We start from the raw sequence: 22,467 nt of genomic DNA on the forward strand, positions 1-22,467 counted from the left end.
TTTAATCAGAAGGGTTCAATCTCTCTCCTGTGCGAGTTTGAAGCCGACACGACAAACGCGCTCAGAGGAGATAATGTTTGAAAAAAGGTGACAGGTTTTTACAAAACTTTTATTTTGAAGGGATAATTTTTAGCTTCCTGTTGATTTTTGCTGAATGATGTCGATTATTAAAATGTAGGTCTAAGTGAGACCTACATTGAGGTTTTTGTTTCATGTCTTTCCGGTATTCCTACTGAAAATTACAATCAATTTTGTTTGTGTTTTCTTCCTAGGAGCAGTTTTTGCTGTGTTTTATTCAAAAATTGTGCTAGTTTGGGCTTAGTTTTTTCATTAGATCACAATTTTTGCCAGTCCTGATGTGTGTGCCAAGTTTGGTGAGTTTTGAAGCATTTTAAAGGGGTCAAATTACAGCTCAAAGAGGCAAAAATGAAATTTTTTAGGTAACTTTGCGCACGGGTTCTTTGAAAGCGCGTAAAATCAAAACCGGAGCAGTAATCAAAACTCTGTGAATAACTTTTAATCAGAAGGGTCCAATCTCTCTCCTTTGCGAGTTTGAAGCCGACACGACAAACGTGCTCAGAGGAGATAATGTTTGAAAAAAGGTGACAGGTTTTTACAAAACTTTGATTTTGAAGGGGTAATTTTTAGCTTCCTGTTGATTTTTGCTGAATGATGTCGATTATTAAAATGTAGGTCTAAGTGAGACCTACATAGAGGTTTTTGTTTCATGTCTTTCTGGCATTCCTACAGGAAATAACAAGCAATTTTGTTTGTGTTTTCTCCCTAGGAGCAGTTTTTGCTGTGTTTTATTCAAAAATTGCGCTAGAGCACAATTTTGAGTTTTGGGCTTTGTTTTTTTCATTAGATCACAATTTTTGCAAGTCCTGATGTGTGTGCCAAGTTTGGTGAGTTTTGAAGCATTTTAAGGGGGTCAGATTACAGCTCAAAGAGACAAAAATGACATTTTTTTAGGTAACTTTGCACAGGGGTTCTTTGAAGGCGCGTGAAATCAAAACCGGAGCAGTAATCAAAACTCTGTGAATAACTTTTAATCAGAAGGGTTCAATCCCTCTCCTTTGCGAGTTTGAAGCCGACACGACAAACGTGCTCAGAGGAGATAATGTTTAAAAAAAGGTGACAGGTTTTTACAAAACTTTGATTTTGAAGGGGTAATTTTTAGCTTCCTGTTGATCTTTGCTGAATGATGTCGATTATTAAAATGTAGGTCTAAGTGAGACCTACATAGAGGTTTTTGTTTCATGTCTTTCCGGCATTCCTATTGGAAATTACAAGCAATTTTGTTTGTGTTTTCTTCCTAGGAGCAGTTTTTGCTGTGTTTTATTCAAAAATTGTGCTAGTTTTGGGCTTAGTTTTTTCATTAGATCACAATTTTTGCCAGTCCTGATGTGTGTGCCAAGTTTGGTGAGTTTTGAAGCATTTTAAGGGGGTCAAATTACAGCACAAAGAGGCAAAAATCAACAAAAATTTTGCTTTGAATGGGTTTTTGCCAAATTTTTGTTGATTTTTGCCCTAGAAAGTAAAATTATTACCTTAATTTTTAAGTCACTAACACCAAGGGTGATGGATGCTGCCTTGAGTGTTGCAGTGCGATTTGCACTGTTGCGGAATAATAAGTACAGATCTTGCAGGTGATCTCTGAAGGTGGCCATGTACTTAACATGGATGGATGAGTCCTTGCAGGCAAGGGCTAATCCATGGGCAGCACAAGCCACACCCAACATCTTTGGATAGCTGTCAGTAAGTTGCTTCACAACACCATTCACACGCCCTGAATTAAAAAAAAAAAAAAAAGTTTTTTAATATAAAATGAATCAGTCCCAAACATAGATTATAACAAACAATTTGACATGATATGTATAATAAAACCTGTCATAACAGCTGCTCCATCAGTCCCCAATCCATAAAGTCTCTCTGTTGGCAGGCCTTTCTTACAGATTGCAGTCTTTATGGCTGCCACAATAGTGTGTGCTTTGCCATCAGCAAGTTCAACCAGGTCCAGGAACTGGTTGAAAACACGCCCCTCTTTATCCAGGTATCTGAGAGAAAGCAAAGTAGTAAGTATTCACAAATATGACCCAGGATATGTAAGATTTTGATGATTCTACTCCCATACCGGACATGCACGTCGAACTGCTTGGTTGTGGAGACGCTTGTACTTTCATCAACCTCCAGGGTAATTGCCTTCGAAGATTGGATTTCAGAGAGGACTGGTTCCTCAATAACCTCTCCCAAGATCTCCAGCATTTCATCGATAATGCGATGAGATCTGTAGTTATTGCGCTGGTCAAGCTTGACATTAGGAAAAAAGAGAACATTTGTTTTGTAATTCTTATTTATTAATGTAGAGACTGGTTTTATTTTAAATATCTTGATGACTTTTACCTTCAATTTCCTAAAATAATCGCACCCCAGAAGCTCAGCCAGGCTCAAAAGCTTGGGGTAATTAGTGTGGTGGGCCAGTCCATTTTTTATCAGCCAGTAAAGGCACTTGAAGCCACCTATGACTGCCTCATGCTCCACAACAACTGGGGGCTCAAAGGCATTCACCAGTGACATGCCTGTGAATGATTCAATGTTTTAAAATGTTGAACTCAAATGGTATTATCATTGCATACCGAATTTCTTTGAATAGCCGCCGGGCATGTAATATGCGCCTGCCTTGAATTACTGCCGGGTCAAACTTGCTCCCCAAACTAATAAGCGCATGCTTACTTTTACCGCCGGGTCAAATTCGGGACGTCACGAGTGACGCTTCCCCTGTCGTCTTTTTCAAAATGTCAGAGGATTTTTTTTTAATTTGGGGGTCTTGTTCCACAGCCATACAGATCACACTAATGGTTGTGATATAGAACAACTTTAACACTTTTACTAATATGCGTCACACTCTGTCAACCCACATTAAACAAGAGTAACAAACACATTTCTGGGGAACATTGGCTCTGTAACACACTATAAACGCAACATAACACTTACCCAGAATGCCATGCATCCATGACTCTATATAATATAGCCAAGAGTCATGGATGCATGGCATTATGGGTGATTTTTATGTTGTGTTTATAATGTGTTACGGAGCCAATGTTCTCCAGAAATGTGTTTGGTGTGGGTTCACAGAGTGTGGCGCACATTAGTAAGAATGTTAAAGGGGAACATTATCACAATTTCAAAAGGGTTAAAAACAATAAAAATCAGTTCCCGGTGGCTTGTTTTATTTTTGGAAGTTTTTTTCAAAATTTTACCGGTCTCAGAATATCCCTAAATAAAGCTTTGAAGTGCCTTATTTTCGGCTCTCTGCGAAGACACTATTCATTTCCCTGTGACGTCACACAGTGCTGCCAATGTAAACAAACAATGGGAATACCACAGCAAGATATAGTGACATTAGCTCGGATTCAAACTCGGATTTCAGCGACTTAAGCGATTCAACAAATTACGCATGTATTGAAACAGATGGTTGGAGTATGAAAATATTAAAGAAGAAACTGAAGCTATTGAGCGAATTCATAGCCATAGCATGGCCGAATAGCTGCGTTAGCATCGCCGGTAAAATGTGCGGACCAAACGATCAGGACTTTGGCATCTTGTGACACTGGAGCAACTTAAATCCATCGATTGGTAAGTGTTTTTTTCGCATTAAATGTGGGTGGAAGGAAACGTAATATAGTTGCAAATGCATCTGCAGGTTATCCATACATCTCTGTACCATGTCTGTCATCGCCGGTCAAATGTGGAGACACTCCGGCACATTCAATGGGGGTCTGGCGGCAGACACTTTGGCATCTTGGGGCCAGTGGTGCAACTTGAATCCCTCCCTGTTAGTGTTGTTACACCCTCCGACAACACACCGACGAGGCATGATGTCTCCAAGGTTCCAAAAAATAGTCAAAAAAACGGAAAATAACAGAGCTGAGACCCGGTGTTTGTAATGTGTTGAAAATGAAAATGGCGGGTGTGTTACCTCGGCGACGTCACATTCTGACGTCATCGCCTCCAGCGCGATAAACAGAAAGGCGTTTAATTCCCCAAAATTTACCCATTTAGAGTTCGGAAATCGGTTGAAAAAAATAGATGGTCTTTTTTCTGCACCATCAAGGTATATATTGACGCTTACATAGGTCTGCTGATAATGTTCTCCTTTAACACTTTTACTAATATGCGCCACACTCTGTGAACCCACATTAAACAAGAATAACAAACACATTTCTGGAGAACATTGGCCCTGTAACACATTATAAACACAACATAACACTTACCCAGAATGCCATGCATCCATGACTCTATATACTATAGCCAAGAGTCATGGATGCATGGTATTATGGGTAATTCTTATGTTGCGTTTATAATGTGTTACAGAGCCAATGTTCTCCAGAAATATGTTTGGTGTGGGTTCACAGAGTGTGGCGCGTATTAGTAAGAATGTTAAAGTTGTTTATATCACAAACATCAGTGTAAAAGGTATGGCTGTTGACCAAGTATGCTTTGCAATCTCGTATGAGAAGCAGCGAAATGCATGCGTCCTACCGGCACGCAGATAGCATGGTGTAAAGGTGGGCGCGATGTAGAGCAGTGGTCCCCAACCACCGGGCCGCGGCCGCAGAATAATTTTTTTTTTTAATCACACACAATTTTATTACTGCATGCCATTGGGGTGAGAAGAGGTTTGATAATTACTAGCGCCTGCTTACTTTTACCGCATGCCTTGTATAAGCGGGGGAGTGAGAAGAGGTTTTAAATTAGTTAGCGCCCCGGCGGCTATTCAAGGAAATACGGTATTTGATGTTGAAATTGGAACCTACCAGATGCAAAAGATGCTTGGCATCTAACACTCTCCTGGTGGTGTTCTGTGGTGATGTGCCTCTCGATGTAGTCTTTTCTGTAGACCCCTCCTCCAAACTCAACGAAGGCCCTCTTTCCCTCTTTTCTGGCAGCAGGCTTGTGCTGTCGGCACAATCGACAAAACATCCCTAAAATGTAAAGCAATGACATTACAAAGAAAACAAAAAAAAAGACATGGTTTTATCAATAAAGATACTAAACTTACCGTGCTGGGTGTTATACAGCCATGACTTCAATTGTGGCATCTTTAGCCATTCTGGATCGAACCCAGTCGCTCTATGTCTTGTCGTGGTCCTCTCTATAAGGCACATAAGAATATAAATAAGGACCCTTTTCATGAGAAAAGTGCACCGGAGTTGTAACTACAAGCTCCATTCACAGACAGAGTCCCATTGCTTTTATGAGCGGTCGAGCGAGTCAAAAGCCGAAAAATCTATTTGTGGCGGCCGTAATTCTTTCGTGGCGGGCCGCCACAAATAAATTAATGTGTGGGAAACCCTGCATGTACTTGACTGGAAGTAAACGTAATCTAAAAATGGTGGAAGCATTATGACATGATTGTGTCACACACGTTACAAGTGGTGATGTTGTGAGAACGTCAGCGTTATGACAGCTCATTTTAAAATGTTTCTTACTCCGGTACTTTCTCTCCTGTGTGTGTTCTCAGGTGTCTTACAAGTGATTTTCGTACAGTAAAACCTTTGTTGCACCTTGGGCAGGAATATAGTTTTATCCCAGTGTATTCTCATGTGTTTTTTCAAACAGGGATGTTGTGCAAAACATTTACCAAACACTGAACAGATAAAGGGTTTCTCACCAGTATGCGTCCTTGTGTGTATTACCAAGTCTCCCTTTCGCAGGTATCTTTTGTTGCAAAATGACCACATGAATGGTTTATCTCCAGTGTGTGTTTTCATGTGTACTCGAAAGCTTGATCGCACAGAGAATCTTTTGTTGCACCTTGAACAGACATAAGGTTTTTCACCAGTGTGTATTTTCAAACTTGCCTTGTCACAGAATCTTTTGCCGCAAACGGAGCACTCAAAAGGTTTTTCTCCGGTGTGTGTTCTCATGTGTCCTTGAAAGTCTTTATTATCCCGAAAACACTTATGACAAATTGAACAGAAAAAGCGTTTTTCGCCTGTGTGTATTCTTGTGTGATTTTGCAGACGACAAGCGTGTTGAAACGTTTTGTCACAGTAAGAGCACGTGAATGTTTTTTCTCCGTTGTGTTCTCTCATGTGCTGTACGAGTGTTGACCGTTCCGAAAAGCTTTTTGTGCAGTGGTAACAGGAAAACGGGTTTTCTCCAGTGTGCCTTCTCATGTGTCTTATCAAATTACACTTTACTGTAAAACCTTAACCACAGATTCAACAGGAACAATCTTTTTCCCCAGTGTGTATTTTCATGTGTTTTCAGATTACCTTTTTGTATGAAACCTTTTCCACAGATTGAACAGGAAAAGTCTTTTTCCCCAGTGTGTATTTTCATTTGTGTTTTCAGATTCCCATTTAGTGTAAAACTTTTACCACAGATCAAACAGATGAAAGGGTTTTTTTCCGGTGTGTGTTCTCGTGTGTTTTTTCAAATAACTTTTACCACAGATTGAACAGGGAACATCTTTTCCTCCAGTGTGCGTTCTCATGTGACTTTTCATACTACGTTGACGATTAAAAGTTTTGTCACAGTGAGAGCATTGAAAGTGTGTGTGACGTGTCTTGATATCACCTTTGAACTCCTCTTCACTCTTCACAGTGACACCAGTCAATGGCTTCTTGGAGACAACTTTCTCCAGTTCTTCAATGTGCTTTTCCTCTCGACTGATGCTGTGTTCCTCCTCTTCGTCTTTAATGTGTGGGTCTTGAAGCTCCACCTCTTCCTCTTTGATGTATGGGTCTTGAGGCTCCACCTCTTCCTCTTTGATGTGTGGGGGCTGTGGCTCCTCCTGATTCATCCTGGAGGTCCACTCCTGCTGCTCAGGGAGAAGACCTTCTTCACAGACATCTGCAGAGCACAAAAGGACAAACACATACTTCAGAAAAGTTGCACCAGAAAATGTTCTGATAAACAAAAACAAAATACTGACATACTAACAAGAGAGCTGCTCATACACCTGAAGGACCAAAAAATTGAAATGCTATTGACCAAATCCTCTGCTAATTGTGTGAAAAATCAAGTGGGAGAAAGAGAAATGAGGTTCATTCCAAAAGAACTGAAACACTCACAAGAAACCAAAACCAAAAAAGGAAACCTTAAAGCAAGTTCAATCAATCAATCAATGTTTATTTATATAGCCCTAAATCTCAAGTGTCTCAAAGGGCTGCACAAGCCACGACATCATCCTCGGTTCAGATCCCACATAAGGGCAAGGAAAATCTCACAACCCAGTGGGATGTCAATGTGAATGACTATGAGAAACCTTGGAGAGGACCACAGATGAATGTTAACCTTCATTTGACACGGCCTCTAGGTCACATTGTTGCAACCCAGCAATTTCATGGTTGTTGATTAATGAAGCATTTTTATAATGCTTGTGTAAAAAAGCAAGTATATCTCCACCTTGAGAGAGAATGGTGGACCCTGGATGAACATGAGTTACAAACATTGGATTCGATGATATCTGGATGTTCTGCTTACTTGGACTGTGATGAAGCTGTGAGCACTCAGGTGGTTTCTCTTCATGGTCTTCAGTCTTCACCAAGACAACAGTCAGTGGAAACTTGGTGAGATCAGCCTCCTCCTGCCCGAGAAGACAATCTTCCTCCTGAGTGATCCAGAACTCCTCCTCTTCCTCTTTAATGTGGGGGGGCTGCTGGACGTCTGTGGGGTAAATAAATAAATTATGTTAAGCGAAAATAAAAGCAGTTTTTGACTTAAACTGTTAACACAATGTGATTACTTGTGTTCTCATTGGGGTTGCAAAATTCCAGGAATATTCAAAGTTGGAAACTTTCCATGGGAATTAATGGGAATAAACATTGAATGCAACATGTTAGATCTTGCAGCATGATTATTAGCTAAAACAACCTGATTTGATGCAAATTCAGTAGAGATTCAACCCTGCACTGTGCATTCCTCCATCACGCGCGCAGCTAATTGCCAGCATGCAACACAGTACAGCTGGACTATTGAGGCCACACTAGTATTTGAGCCCAAGGACTTCATCCAGTCAGGTAAGTTTTGATGATATTACTGTGGTAAATATATTTGATCAATGGTATCTGTGCTGCTGACCCGTCTCCGCTCGGAATGGTCTCCTGCTGGCCCCACTATGGACTGGACTCTATTATGTTAGATCCACTATGGACTGGACTCTCACTATTATGTTAGATCCACTATGGACTGGACTCTCACACTATTATGTTAGATCCACAATACACAATACACAGAGACAACGGTCAATGGAAGCTTGGTGGGATCAGCCTCCTCCTGCCCAAGAAGACACTCTCTCTCCCCTTCTTCTTGAATGTAGGAGGACTGCAGATGCTCCTCTTCTTCCATACCTTGGGGATGCTGTGTATCCTCATTTTCCTCTTTAATATCAAGGGGCTGTGGATCCTCCTCTTCTTTTACACGGGGTTGTTGTGGATATCCGTGCTCCACAGTGAAGTCGCCCCCCTGCAGAGGAGGGAGACATCCTTCTTGGTGTCCAATCAGCTGATGTATGTCTACAGGACACAAAACAAAACAAACATTTTAACTCATACATGTTACATATCATATTGTACATCATGGGTGTGAAATCTGGCCAAATTTGGCCCACAGTGTAATTTCATTTAGCCCTTGAGGCAATATCAAATTACCATTAGAGCTGGCCCGCCGGTACTATACAGTGACGGTGCCGCTGTAACACCGCATTCACCGCAAATGCTCATACTTACCAACCCTCCCAATTTTCCCGGGAGAAGCCCGAAGTTCAGTGCCCCTCCCAAAATTCTCCCGGGAAAACCATTCTCCGGAATTTCTCCCGATTTCCACCCAACTAACAATATTGGGGGCGTCACGTCCGCTTTCCCTCCATACAAACAGCGTGCCGACACAGTCAAATAATGCAAGTAGCTCGTAAGCACACGTAAGTGAATACAAGCCATACTTGGTCAACAGCCATACAGGTCACACTGAGGGGGGCCGTATAAACAACTTTAACACTCTTACAAATATGCGCCACACTGTGAACCCACACCAAACAAGAATGACAAACATATTTCGGGAGAACATCCGCACCGTAACACAACAGAACAAATACCCAGAACCCCTTGCAGCACTAAGTCTTCCGGGACGCTACAATATACACGTCCCGCTACCACCAAAGTCCGCACCCCCAACCCATTGTTATTTTATTTAGAAATTTATTAGCCTGTGGAAAAAGTCAATGTTGATGTTTACCTCTGAAGGCTGTAAATAGAAAAGAGGTATTACATTTTTTATTTAAATTGTATTTAATATACCATTTTTTTTCCCTTTTTTCCCTTTTTTTTTTGGAAAGTTGCTTTTGCACTGTTAAGTTATATAAGTGTTGCTTGTTCCATATTCAGTGTTAAAGCAAATCAGTGTAGCAAACTAAGCAATAAGTGATGTTTTATTCATGCACTCTCTTGCTACTTGAAGGCTTGAATGTACAAACCCCGTTTCCATATGAGTTGGGAAATTGTGTTAGATGTAAATATAAACAGAATACAATGATTTGCAAATCCTTTTCAACCCATATTCAGTTGAATATGCTACAAAGACAACATATTTGATGTTCAAACTCAAACATTTTTTTGGGGAAATAATCATTAACTTTAGAATTTTATGCAAGCAACATGTGACAAAGAAGTTGGGAAAGGTGGCAATAAACACTGATAAAAATGAGAAATGCTCATCAAACACTTATTTGGAACATCCCACAGGTGTGCAGGCTAATTGGGAACAGGTGGGTGCCATGATTGGCTATAAAAGCAGCTTCCATGAAATGCTAAGTAATTCACAAACAAGGATGGGGTGAGGGTCACCAATTTGTAAGCAAATTGTCGAACAGTTTTAGAACAACATTTCTCAACGAGCTATTGCAAGGAATTTAGGGATTTTACCATCTACGGTCTGTAAAATCATCAAAAGGTTCAGAGAATCTGGAGAAATCACTGCACGTAAGCGATATTACAGTCCTTTGATACCTCAGGCAGTACTGCATCAAAAACCGACATCAGTATGTAAATGATATCACCACATGGGCTCAGGAACACTTCATAAAACCACTGTCAGTAACTAAGTTGGTTGCTACATCTGTAAGTGCAAGTTAAAACTCTGCCATGCAAAGCAAATCCCATTTATCAACAACATCCTGAAACGCCGCCGGCTTCGCTGGGCCTGAGCTCATCTAAGATGGACTGATGCAAAGTGGAAAAGTGTTCTGTGGTCTGACGAGTCCAAATTTCAAATTATATTTGGAAACTGTGGACGTGGTGTCCTCCGGAACAAAGAGGAAAATAACCATCTGGATTGTTATAGGGGCAAAGTGTAAAAGCCAGCATGTGTGATGGTATGGGGGTGTATTAGTGCCCAAGGCGTGGGTAACTTACACATCTGTGAAGGCACCATTAATGCTGAAAGGTACATACAGGTTTTGGAGCAACATATGTTGTCATCCAAGCAACGTTATCATGGACGCCCCTGCTTTTTTTAGCAAAACAATGCCAAGCTACGTGTTACAACAGCGTGGTTTCGGAGTAAAAGAGTGCGGGTAGTTTCCTGGCCCACCTGCAGTCCAGACCTGTCTCCCATGGAAAATGTGTGGCGCAATATGAAGCGTAAAATACGACAGCGGACTGTTGAAGGACTGAAGCTCTACATAAAACAAGAATGGGAAAGAATTCCACTTTCAAAGCTTCAACAATTAGTTTCCTCAGTTCCCAAACGTTTATTGAGTGTTGTTAAAAGAAAAGGTGATGTAACACAGTGGTGAACATGCCCTTTCCCAACTACTTTGGCACATGTTGCAGCCATGAAATTCTAAGTTAATTATTATTTGCAAAAAAAAAAACAAAGTTTATGAGTTTTAACATCAAATATGTTGTTTTTGTAGCATATTCAACTGAATATGAGTTGAAAATTATTTGCAAATAATTGTATTCTGTTTATATTTACATCTAACACATTTTCCCAACTCATATGGAAGCGGGGTTTGTGGGAGGACTGCAGATGCTCCTCTTCTTCCATACCTTGGGGATTCTGTGTATCCTCCTTTTCCTCTTTAATATCAAGGGGCTGTGGATCCTCTTCTTCTTTTACACGGGGTGGCTGTGGATAGCCGTGCTCCACAGTGAAGCCGCCCCCCTGCAGAGGAGGGAGACATCTTTCTTGATGTCCAATCAGCTGATGGATGTCTACAGGACACAAAACAAAACAAACATTTTAACTCATACATGCAGAGTTTCCCACACATTCATTTATTTGTGGCGGCCCGCCACGAAAGAATTACGGCCGCCACAAATTAAAAAATAAATAAAAATAATATTAAAAAAATAAAAAATATATATATATTTTCTTTTAAAGGCTTTTGAATCGCTCTACCGCTCATAAAAGCAATGGGACTCTGTCTGTGAATGGAGCTTATAGTTACATATTATATAAATATGTAAATATTATATATATATGTACATAAAGTGTTGTAATTATAATCCAACTCTGCGTTCTTCTTGGTCATCGCCGCCGCCGCCACCCCCACCACATCCCCAGTCAGCTTCACCGTCATCTTTCGGGAATGTACACAACGAAACACCAGCTGTGTTTGTGTTGCTAAAGGCGGCCGTAATACACCGATATCCACCTATAGCTTTCTTCTTTGATGTCTCCATTATTCATTGAACAAATTGCAGAAGATTCAGCAACACAGATGTCCAGAATACTGTGTAATTATGCGATTAAAGCAGACTACTTATAGCTTGGATCGGGCTGGATCAAAATGTCCGCTACAACACGAGACGTCACACGCGACGTTTTCAACAGGATACTTCACGGGAAATTTAAAATTGCAATTTAGTAAACTAAAAAGGCCGTATTGGCATGTGTTGCAATGTTAATATTTCATCATTGATATATAAACTATCAGACTGTGTGGTCGGTAGTAGTGGCTTTCAGTAGGCCTTTAAATAACATTTTAAATGAACAATTTAAAGGCCTGGGGAAGTCGTCGCTTTCTCGGTCCGAATCGCTCTCGCTGCTAATGGCCATGATTGTAAACAATGTGCAGACGTGAGGAGCTCCACAACCCGTGATGCCTGGGAACGCCTCGGGATCCCCCAGGAAGAGCTAGATGAAGTGGCTGGGGAGAGGGAAGTGTGGGCTTCCCTGCTTGGGCTGCTGCCCCCGTGACCCGACCTCGGGGGAAGAAGATGGATGGATGGATGGAATTTAAAGGCCTGCTGAAACGTGATTTTCTTATTCAAACGGGGATAGCAGGTCCATTCTATGTGTCATACTTGATCATTTCGCGATATTGCCATATTTTTGCTGAAAGGATTTAGTAGAAAACATCGACGATAAAGTTTGCAACTTTTGGTCGCTAATAAAAAAGCCTAGCCTGTACCGGAAGTAGCAGACGATGTGCGCGTGACGTCACGGGTTGTGGAGCTCCTCACATCTAAACATTGTTTACAATCACGGCCACCAGCAGCGAGAGCGATTCGGACCGAGAAAGCGACGATTTCCCCATTAATTTGAGCGAGGATGTAAGATTTGTGGATGAGGAAAGTGAGAGTGAAGGACTAGAGGGCAGTGGGAGCGATTCAGACAGAAAAGATGCTGTGAAAGAGGTGCCGTGGCAGCCGTGGGTGTGGCAGGACCACTCGGCCTGGCCCAACCGCAACAAGGGATAGAGCCATACCGCTTTGAACCTGACGCTGACGGTCAGGAGGACGCTGCTGAAATTGATGCTGGAGTAGCACACGACACAACATTTATTTATAGACTAGTTTTAGCTTGTGGCCTAGTCTTGCACTGTTACTGTTAGTGTTACAACTTACACCCCAGGCCCAGGACTATCTATAGACTAAGTATCCATCATTGACACAATGGCAAACCTAATTAATGACCCATTATTTCTATGGACCACAGCTCCATATACCGGCAATACTAAAACTATGCATGTAGATTAATAAGATCCACAACAAGACAATGATAATATTAATTATTGCACATGTATGCAGATTGCAGGTGTCAATAATATGAATTGATTTACAAATATGATGAATATTTCTATGTCCAGGTGTACATGTCACAACTGTGTGAACATAAGTGTCGATGACCCACTCGGCACATAGCTGACACCGGAAGAACCGCTAACAGAAGGCGCAGCTTGGCTTGCGTTCCAGACGCACCTGGAGTTGCTATGTTGGGCTGCATCTCGGGGCTGTCAGATGGAGCCGCTACACTTGATGATGGGACTTCACTAACCCTGGCTGGCCGAGCTCTAACCCTCTCGAGGATCTCTGAGGTCACCTGCTGTCCTAACAATAAAATAAAACACAAGTTGTTTTATATAATCTGTTAAAGTTACATTAGGAACACATACTAATTATTGTCTATGAATCACCTAATTGATCTGTCTACTCTACTCTGCACAGGCAGCTGTGCAATGTGTACTGTGATGTGCAGAATCATGTTCAGGGACGGCGTGGCGCAGTGGGGAGAGTGGCCGTGTGCAACCCGAGGGTCCCTGGTTCAATCCCCACCTAGTGCCAACATCGTCACGTCCGTTGTGTCCTGAGCAAGACACTTCACCCTTGCTCCTGATGGGTGCTGGTTAGCGCCTTGCATGGCAGCTCCCTCCATCAGTGTGTGAATGTGTGTGTGTGAATGTGGAAGTAGTGTCAAAGCGCTTTGAGTACCTTGAAGGTAGAAAAGCGCTACACAAGTACAACCCATTTATCATTATTTATTTATCACCGAAATAGACATACCCTTTGATCTATGATGTCTTTTCCCTGTTCGGGTGCTCCTGCTACTAGTCATTGGCGTTGGTGCTGTCCCAATCGGTACCCAGTCCCTCTGGCATCCTTGTTTACTTCCCTGGAAATGGAGAAACAGCTACATGTAATATGGATACCTCATTTACATAAATGATGAATACTTTCTCTATTGGGCTTGAACTGTAATCCATTTGAACATTGATTTGGAAAACAAATCCAACCTGATCTTGATCGCCCTCCTCATCAGGCAAATCTAGTGCCGTTGCCATTGGTTCATCCACCACTGATGCCGTAGTCGTACTGGCCATGATCTGATCTATTGTCTGTAAATGTACAATACTTGATATTATTGTCTATTGTAATCTATTGACAGTAATGTCAGTAAATGTACGATACTTTATACTGCAGAAGAACTTGACTAGAACTTGAAGCAATAATCATCCATTTTCTTCCACTTATCCGAGGTCGGGTCACGGGGGCAGCAGCCTAAGCAGGGAAGCCCAGACTTCCCTCTCCCCAGCCACTTCGTCTAGCTCTTCCAGGGGGATCCCGAGGCGTTCCCAAGCCAGCCGGGAGACATAGTCTTCCCAACATGTCCTGGGTCTTCCCCGTGGCCTCCTACCGGTTGGACGTGCCCTAAACACCTCCCCAGGGAGGCGTTCGGGTGCCATCCTGACCAGATGCCCGAACCACCTCATCTGGCTTCTCTCCATGTGGAGGAGCACCAGCTTTACTTTGAGCTTCTCCCGGATGGCAGAGCTTCTCACCCTAAGGGAGAAACACGTCACCCGGCGGAGGAAACTCATTATGGCCGCTTGTACCCGTGATCTTGTCCTTTCGGTCATGACCCAAAGCTCATGACCATAGGTGAGGATGAGAACGTAGATCGACCGGTAAATTGAAAGCTTTGCCTTCCGGCTCAGCTCCTTCTTCACCACAACGGATCGATACAACGTCCGCTTAACTGAAGACGCCGCACCGATGCGCCTGTCGATCTCACGATCCACTCTTCCCTCACCCGTGAACAAAACTCCTAGGTACTTGAACTCCCCCACTTGGGGCAGGGTCTCCTCCCCAACCCGGAGGTGGCACTCCACCCTTTTCCGGGCGAGAACCATGGACTCAGACTTGGAGGTGCTGATACTCATTCCAGTAGCTCCACACTCGGCTAGGAACCGATCCAGTGAGAGCTGAAGATCCCAGCCAGATGAAGCCATCAGGACCACATCATCTGCAAAAAGCAGAGACCTGATCCCGAGGCCACCAAACCGGAACCCCTCAACGCCTTGACAGCGCCTTGAAATTCTGTCCATAAAAGTTATGAACAGACTGGGTGACAAAGGACAGCCTTGGCAGAGTCCAACCCTCACTGGAAACGTGTCCGACTTACTGCCAGCAATGCGTACGAAACTCTGGCTCTGATCGTACAAGAAGCGAACCGCTCCAGATAGTCCAGTACTCCATACTCTCTGGGCACTCCCCACAGGACTTTCCAAGGGACACGGTCAAATGCCTTCTCCAAGTCCACAAAGAACATGTAGACTGGTTGGCCAAACTCCCATGAACCCTCAAGGACCCTGCAAAGAGTATAGAGCTGGTCCACAGTTCCACCACCAGGACGAAAACCACACTGTTCCTCCTGAATCTGAGGTTCGACTATCCGGCGTAGCCTCCTCTCTAGTACACCTGAATAAACCTTACCGGGAAGTCTGAGGAGTGTGATCCCACAATAGTTGGAACATACCCTCCGGTCGTCCTTCTTAAAGAGAGGAACCACCAACCTGGTCTGACAATCCATAGGTACCGCCCCCAATTTCCACGCGATGATGCAGAGTTTTGTCAACCAAGACAGCCCCACAGCATCCAGAGCCTTAAGGAACTCCGGGCGGATCTCATCCACCCCCGGGGCCTTGTCACCGAGGAGCTTTTTAACTACCTCAGCAATCTCAGCCCCAGAAATAGGAGAGTCCACCACAGATTCCCCAAGCACTGCTTCCTCATAGGAAGACGTGGTAATGGGATTGAGGAGGTCTTCAAAGTATTCCTTCCACCGATCCACAACATCCGCAGTTGAGGTCAGCAGAACACCATCCGCACCATACACGGTGTTGACAGTGCACTGCTTCCCCTTCCTGAGGCGGCGGATGGTGGTCCAGAATCGCTTCGAAGCCGTCCGGAAGTCGTTTTCCATGGCTTCCCCGAACTCCTTCCATATCCGAGTTTTTGCCTCCGCGACCACTGAAGCTGCACACCGTTTGGCCCGTCGGTACCCGTCCACTGCCTCCGGAGTCCTATGAGCCAAAAGAACCTGATAGGACTCCTTCTTCAGCTTGACGGCATCCCTCACTGCTGGTGTCCACCAACGGGTTCTGGGATTACCGCCCCGACAGGCACCAACTACCTTGCGGCCACAGCTCCAATCAGCAGCCTCGACAATAGAGGTGGGGAACGTGATCCACTCGGACTCAATGTCCCGCACCTCCCTCGTGACATGTTCAATGTTCTTCCGGAGGTGGGAATTGAAACTCTCTTTGACAGGAGACTCTACAAGACGTTCCCAGCAGACCCTCACAATGCGCTTGGGCCTGCCAGGTCTGTCCGGCATCCTCCCCCACCATCGCAGCCATCTCACCACCAGGTGGTGATCGGTAGAAAGCTCCGCCCCTCTCTTCACCCGAGTGTCCAAAACATGCAATAATTATATGTAGACTATTTTATTGTTAATTTATTTCATTGTTCATGGAGTACTCTATGACTATGTCTGTGAGTATGACTATGGAAACTGGAAATCAAGATCCTTACCACCTTCCTTCTCCTTTTGTTGGATACAGACCACGTGGGCACGGTCTGTCCACTTGTGGAGGGGGTGTGGTGGTCTGAACTTGTCGAAGCACTGGCACTGGGAGCACTGACAGTGACACTGCCACTGATGCCTGGCCGTGGTATGTTGAAAATAGTTGGCCCCGCACCTTTCTTCAGCACCAGTCTACGGGGGGTGGCGATGCCCATCTGTGCCCTGAGCAAGGGACCCTCTTCGAAACACGACTTTTCGAAATGATCGCTGCATAACATACTGTATTTTGTGTGTGTGGTCCAATCCAACCGTGTTCGCTTGACCTCTCTGTTCCATAGTAAAGCTTGACTGTCATCTTTCGGGAATCTAAACAATGAAACACCGGCTCTGTTTGTGTTGCTGCAGCCGGCCGCAATACACCGATTCCCACCTACAGCTTTCTTCTTTGCTGTCTCCATTGTTCATTGAACAAATTGCAGAAGATTCACCAACGCAGATATCCAGAATACTGTGGAATTCTGCAATGAAAACGGACAACTTAATAGCTGGCCACCATGCTGTCCCAAAATATCCTCTACAATCCATGACGTCACGCGCAGGCGTCATCATACCAAAACGTTTTCAGCAGGATATTTTGGCGCAAAATTTAAAATTGCACTTTAGTAAGCTAATCCAACCGTATTGGCATGTGTTGCAATGTTAATATTTCATCATTGATGTATAAACTATCAGACTGCGTGGTCGATAGTAGTGGGTTACAGTAGGCCTTTAATTATTGCTCAGTTTACTTCACTGATTTGCTTCAACACTGAATATGGAACAAGCAACGTTTAAATAACTTAATAGTGCAAAATCAAAATTACTCTGAGGTAAATATCAACATTAACTTTTTCCACAGGCTAATAATACATCTGAAAATAAAATAATAATGAATGAATCAAACATTCAAGCCTTGAAGTACCAAGAGAGTGCATGAATAAAACGTTAATTATTGCTGAGTTTGCTGGATTGATTTGCTTTAAAGGGGAACATTATCAGCAGACCTATGTAAGCGTCAATATATACCTTGATGGTGCAGAAAAAAGACCATATATGAAACAAGCAACAATTATATAACTTAATAGTGCAAAATGAACTTTCAAAAAACAAATGAAAAAATATCAATGGTATATTAAATACAATTAAAAAAAAAAAAATGTAATATCTTTTTTCTATTTGAAGCCTTCTGAGGTAAATATCCATCCATCTATCCATTTTCAACCGCTTATTCCCTTTGGGGTCGCTGGTGCCTATCTCCGCTACAATCGGGCGGAAGGCGGGGTACACCCTGGACATGTCCCCCCCTCATCGCAAGAGGTAAATATCAACATTAACTTTTACCACAGGCTAATAAATTTAAAAATAAAATAACAATGGGTTGGGGAGGGGCGGGGGGGGGTTGCTGGTAGCGGGAGGTGTATATTGTAGCGTCCCGGAAGAGTTAGTGCTGCAAGAGGGGTCCGGGTATTTGTTCTGTTACGGTGCAGATGTTCTCCCGAAATGTGTTTGTCATTCCTGTTTGGTGTGGGTTTACAGTGTGGCACATATTTGTATCAATCAATGTCAATCAATGTTTACTTATATAGCCCTAAATCACTAGTGTCTCCAAGGGCTGCACAAACCACAACACAAACCACTACCACATCCTCGGTATGCCCACATAAGGGCAAGGAAAACTCACACCCAGTGGGACGTCGGTGACAATGATGACTATGAGAACCTTGGAGAGGACGAAAGCAATGGATGTCGAGCGGGTCTAACATGATACTGTGAAAGTTCAATCCATATTGGATCCAACACAGCAGCGAGAGTCCCGTTCACAGCGGAGCCAGCAGGAAACCATCCCAAGCGGAGGCGGATCAGCAGCGCAGATAATTCCCCAGCCGATACACATTTGCAACAGAGTTAAAGTTGTTTATATGGCTATCCTCAGTGTGACCTGTATGGCTGTTGACCAAGTATGCCTTGCATTCACTTATGTGTGCATACGAGCCGCTTACATTATGTGACTGGGTCGGCACGCTGTTTGTATGGAGGGAAAGTGGACGTGATGCCCCCAATATTGTTGTCCGGGTGGAAATCGGGAGAAATTCTGGAAAATGGTTGTCCAGATTTTCAGGAGGGGGACTGAACTTCGGGCTTCTCCCGGGAAAACCGGGAGGGTTGGCAAGTATGAGTATTAGCGGTGAATCCGGTGTTACAGCGGTACCGCCACTGTATAGTACCGGAGGGCCAGCTCTAATGTTAATTGGATATTGCCTCAAGGGCCAAATTTGTTTCACGCCTACGCCCCAGATTGTAAATAATACAATGTATATACTCTGATGATTAACTTGTGTGATGACTGTTTTATGCTGATAGTATATATTTGTACCATGAACTGATTAACGTGGACCCCAACTTTAAAAAGTTGAAAAACTTATTGGGGTGTTACCATTTAGTGGTCAATTGTAGGGAATATGTACTGTACTGTGCAATCTACTAATAAAAGTTTCAATCAATCAATCAAAACTCTTTCAACATTTTGTGTTGCAGACTCCTGCTTTAAATAAACAATGATTTGTCTCCTTTCCTGAAATTGTCCTGTTGCAGTGCATCATCCTCACAAGAAAATAAACTATTCATCCTTCCAAAGACATAAATATTCAAGAATTGTGTTGGTAAGTGAACATAAAGTGAGTAAAGAGGTGAGAGTAAGAAGTAAACAAACCTGTACTGAGTAAGACAAGTTGACGTTTCTTGAGAACAGCGTCCAGTAGTTGATGTTGTTTGGTTGAAGAAAGTTCCTCCTCGTACTCTGCCATCATTCCTTCGCACATGTTCACACAATCACGACACTTTACACTCACATTCGATCTTTATAATAACCTCAAAAAGGGACAAGCGGTGGACAAATGGATGGATGGAATAACGCACGAGTCTCTTTGTTAGCAGCTAGCAGGCTAAGCTAACTAGCGCTAAGCTAGCACGAGAAGACTAACGTATCCAAACACAAACTATCATGAACGATGTTTACTCCACTAAACGACATAAGTGTACACACTCCAACAGATTAAGAACGCAGGACTTTAAAGACTACAATAACGTCGTCTTCATCAAACGCCATTTTCTTACTTACCGTCGTCCTGTTTTATTCGCGCGCTTGTTGTCAAATCTCGCGAGAACGCCAAAACTCGCCCCCCAGCACTGCGCGATGGCGCTTTTCTTAAAGCAACAGTACGACACATCTGGGAGGGGGACATCGCTACACAGTTTGATTTTTAATAGAGTTTTGTTTTTGTCGGAAAAACAGTTTTTAATTCACCTGGTTACCGACACACATTTAATTATATGATAACGCTGGTGTTATGGCTGACTCGCCGTCACTTTTATCCGTCCCAGAGCGCCTCCCACAGCTGAAATACATGAACTCCGCCACATGGTGGCGCCATTGTTTGAACAGTTACTTTTGCAAAATAAGCAGTAATTGTAAAAAAAACAAAAAAAAAAACTGAAAAGATCTACACGTCGTTAAGTTACATATTTGGTTGGCTTGATTCACAGGCCCCGCCCACCTTGTCTGGATACCGCCCCCATTTCCTGCATAATGAAGACGTTGACTGGACTCTCACTATTATGTTGGATCCACTATGGACTGGATTCTCACTATTATGTTAGATCCATTAACGACTGGACTCTCACTATTATGTTAGATCCACTATGGACTGGACTCTCACTATTATGTTAGATCCACTATGGACTGGACTCTCACTATTATGTTAGATCCACTATGGACTGGACTTTCACACTATTATGTTACATCCACTATGGACTGGACTCTCACACTATTATGTTAGATCCACTATGGACTGGATTCTCACTATTATGTTAGATCCACTATGGACTGGACTTTCACTATTATGTTAGATCCACTATGGACTGGACTCTCACTATTATGTTAGATCCACTATGGACTGGATTCTCACTATTATGTTAGATCCACTATGGACTGGACTCTCACTATTATGTTGGATCCACTATGGACTGGACTCTCACTATTATGTTAGAACCACTATGGACTGGACTCTCACACTATTATGTTAGATCCACTATGGACTGGACTCTCATTATTATGTTAGATCCACTATGGACTGGACTCTCACTATTATGTTATATCCACTATGGACTGGATTCTCACTATTATGTTAGATCCACTATGGACTGGACTCTCACTATTATGTTAGATCCACTATGGACTGGACTCTCACTATTATGTTAGATCCACTATGGACTGGACTCTCACTATTATGTTAGATCCACTATGGACTGGACTCTCACTATTATGTTAGATCCACTATGGACTGGACTCTCACACTATTATGTTAGATCCACTATGGACTGGACTCTCACTATTATGTTAGACCCACTATGGACTGGACTCTCACTATTATGTTAGATCCACTATGGACTGGACTCTCACACTATTATGTTAGATCCACTATGGACTGGACTCTCACTATTATGTTAGATCCACTATGGACTGGACTCTCACTATTATGTTAGCTCCACTATGGACTGGACTCTCACTATTATGTTAGACCCACTATGGACTGGATTCTCACTATTATGTTAGATCCACTATGGACTGGACTCTCACTATTATGTTAGACCCACTATGGACTGGATTCTCACTATTATGTTAGACCCACTTGAAGTCCATTGCTTTCGGTCTCCCCTAGAGGGGGGTCGGGTTCTCATTGTCATTCACATCGACGTCCCACTGGGTTGTGAGTTTTTCCTTGCTATTATGTGGGTTCTGTACCGTGGATGTCGTTGTGGCTTGTGCAGCCCTTTGAGACACTTGTGATTGAGGGCTATATAAACAAACATTGATTTAATGATAAATTGGGGTTCCACTGTAGTAAAATGTATTATTTCATGGACACTGTGGTTTTAGTGAAATATTAAGATTACTTGGGAATTTTTCCCGACACTCGTGCTGTAGAGCAGGGGTGTCAAACTCAAATACAGAGTGGGCCAAAATGTAAAACTGAACAAAGCCGCGGGCCAAAGTTGAACAAATTCACCTTTTAATAGGGACCCAAAACGTTTTGCATTGAATATTGAACAAGCAAGGCTTATATAACTTTATAGTGACATGCAAAATCCACTTTCAAATAATAATAATAATTAAAAAAACATCAATGGCATATCAAATAAAATGTAAATAAAAATGGAAGGCCTTTTTACTATTCGCAGCCTTCTGAGGTAAATTAACTTTTTCCACAGCAAATACATTTGAAAATAAAACAATGATTAAATCCACCATTCAGGCTTTTTTACTGCTCAGTTTGCAACACACTGATCTAATATGATGTGTTCAAGCCATCTTTTCTTGGTGATAGCAGAGGGGTGTATATTGTAGTGTCCTGGAAGAGTAGTGCTGCAAGGGGTTCTGGGTATTTTTTCTGTTGTGTTTATGTTGTGTTACGGTGCATATGAATGGTTTCATTTCTTTCTTCAAATGAGTTGACTTTCCAGTCCGGTCAAAGTCCTCCGGTTTAAAATGTCAGCTGCACAAAACTGAACACTCTTTGACTTTTTAATATCTGCTCCTGAGTGCTGCTTCTCATACATGACTTATGACACATACCAATATGGTACAAAGGGTTAAAAAAAAAAAATTCCTTTCATACCCTTCATATATCACAAGATCAAGATGAACATTAAACCAAGTTTTTTAAACAAATTAAATAAGGTCTACAAACCCCGTTTCCATATGAGTTGGGAAATTGTGTTGGATGTAAATATAAACAGAATACAATGATTTGCAAATCCTTTTCAACCCAT

General features: G+C 42.7%; 2 protein-coding genes across 30 annotated transcripts in view; one reads left to right on the forward strand and one right to left on the reverse strand.

The window, feature by feature from the left end:
* LOC133549012 (involucrin-like) overlaps window positions 1–22,467 on the forward strand; it is a 124,578-nt gene that overhangs the window by 51,945 nt on the left and 50,166 nt on the right. The window lies entirely within an intron of this gene.
* Window positions 1–22,467, reverse strand: part of LOC133549001 (zinc finger protein 892-like) — a 70,919-nt gene that overhangs the window by 14,796 nt on the left and 33,656 nt on the right. For 6 of the 29 annotated variants that reach the window (XM_061894013.1, XM_061894017.1, XM_061894020.1 and 3 more), the window contains 12 exons: window positions 13,797–13,905; window positions 13,215–13,343; window positions 11,058–11,222; window positions 8,361–8,525; window positions 7,495–7,677; window positions 6,586–6,861; window positions 5,063–5,155; window positions 4,818–4,985; window positions 2,404–2,579; window positions 2,135–2,310; window positions 1,888–2,057; window positions 1,551–1,789 (listed from right to left, as the gene is read on the reverse strand). In XM_061894013.1, the coding sequence (XP_061749997.1) occupies window positions 1,551–1,789; window positions 1,888–2,057; window positions 2,135–2,310; window positions 2,404–2,579; window positions 4,818–4,985; window positions 5,063–5,155; window positions 6,586–6,861; window positions 7,495–7,677; window positions 8,361–8,525; window positions 11,058–11,222; window positions 13,215–13,343; window positions 13,797–13,905 (2,049 nt within the window). The other 23 variants (XM_061894026.1, XM_061894025.1, XM_061894038.1 and 20 more) reach the window with 18 other exon arrangements.

This window comes from Nerophis ophidion, linkage group LG03 (genome assembly GCF_033978795.1).
Source record: "Nerophis ophidion isolate RoL-2023_Sa linkage group LG03, RoL_Noph_v1.0, whole genome shotgun sequence".
Classification (NCBI taxonomy): domain Eukaryota; kingdom Metazoa; phylum Chordata; class Actinopteri; order Syngnathiformes; family Syngnathidae; genus Nerophis; species Nerophis ophidion.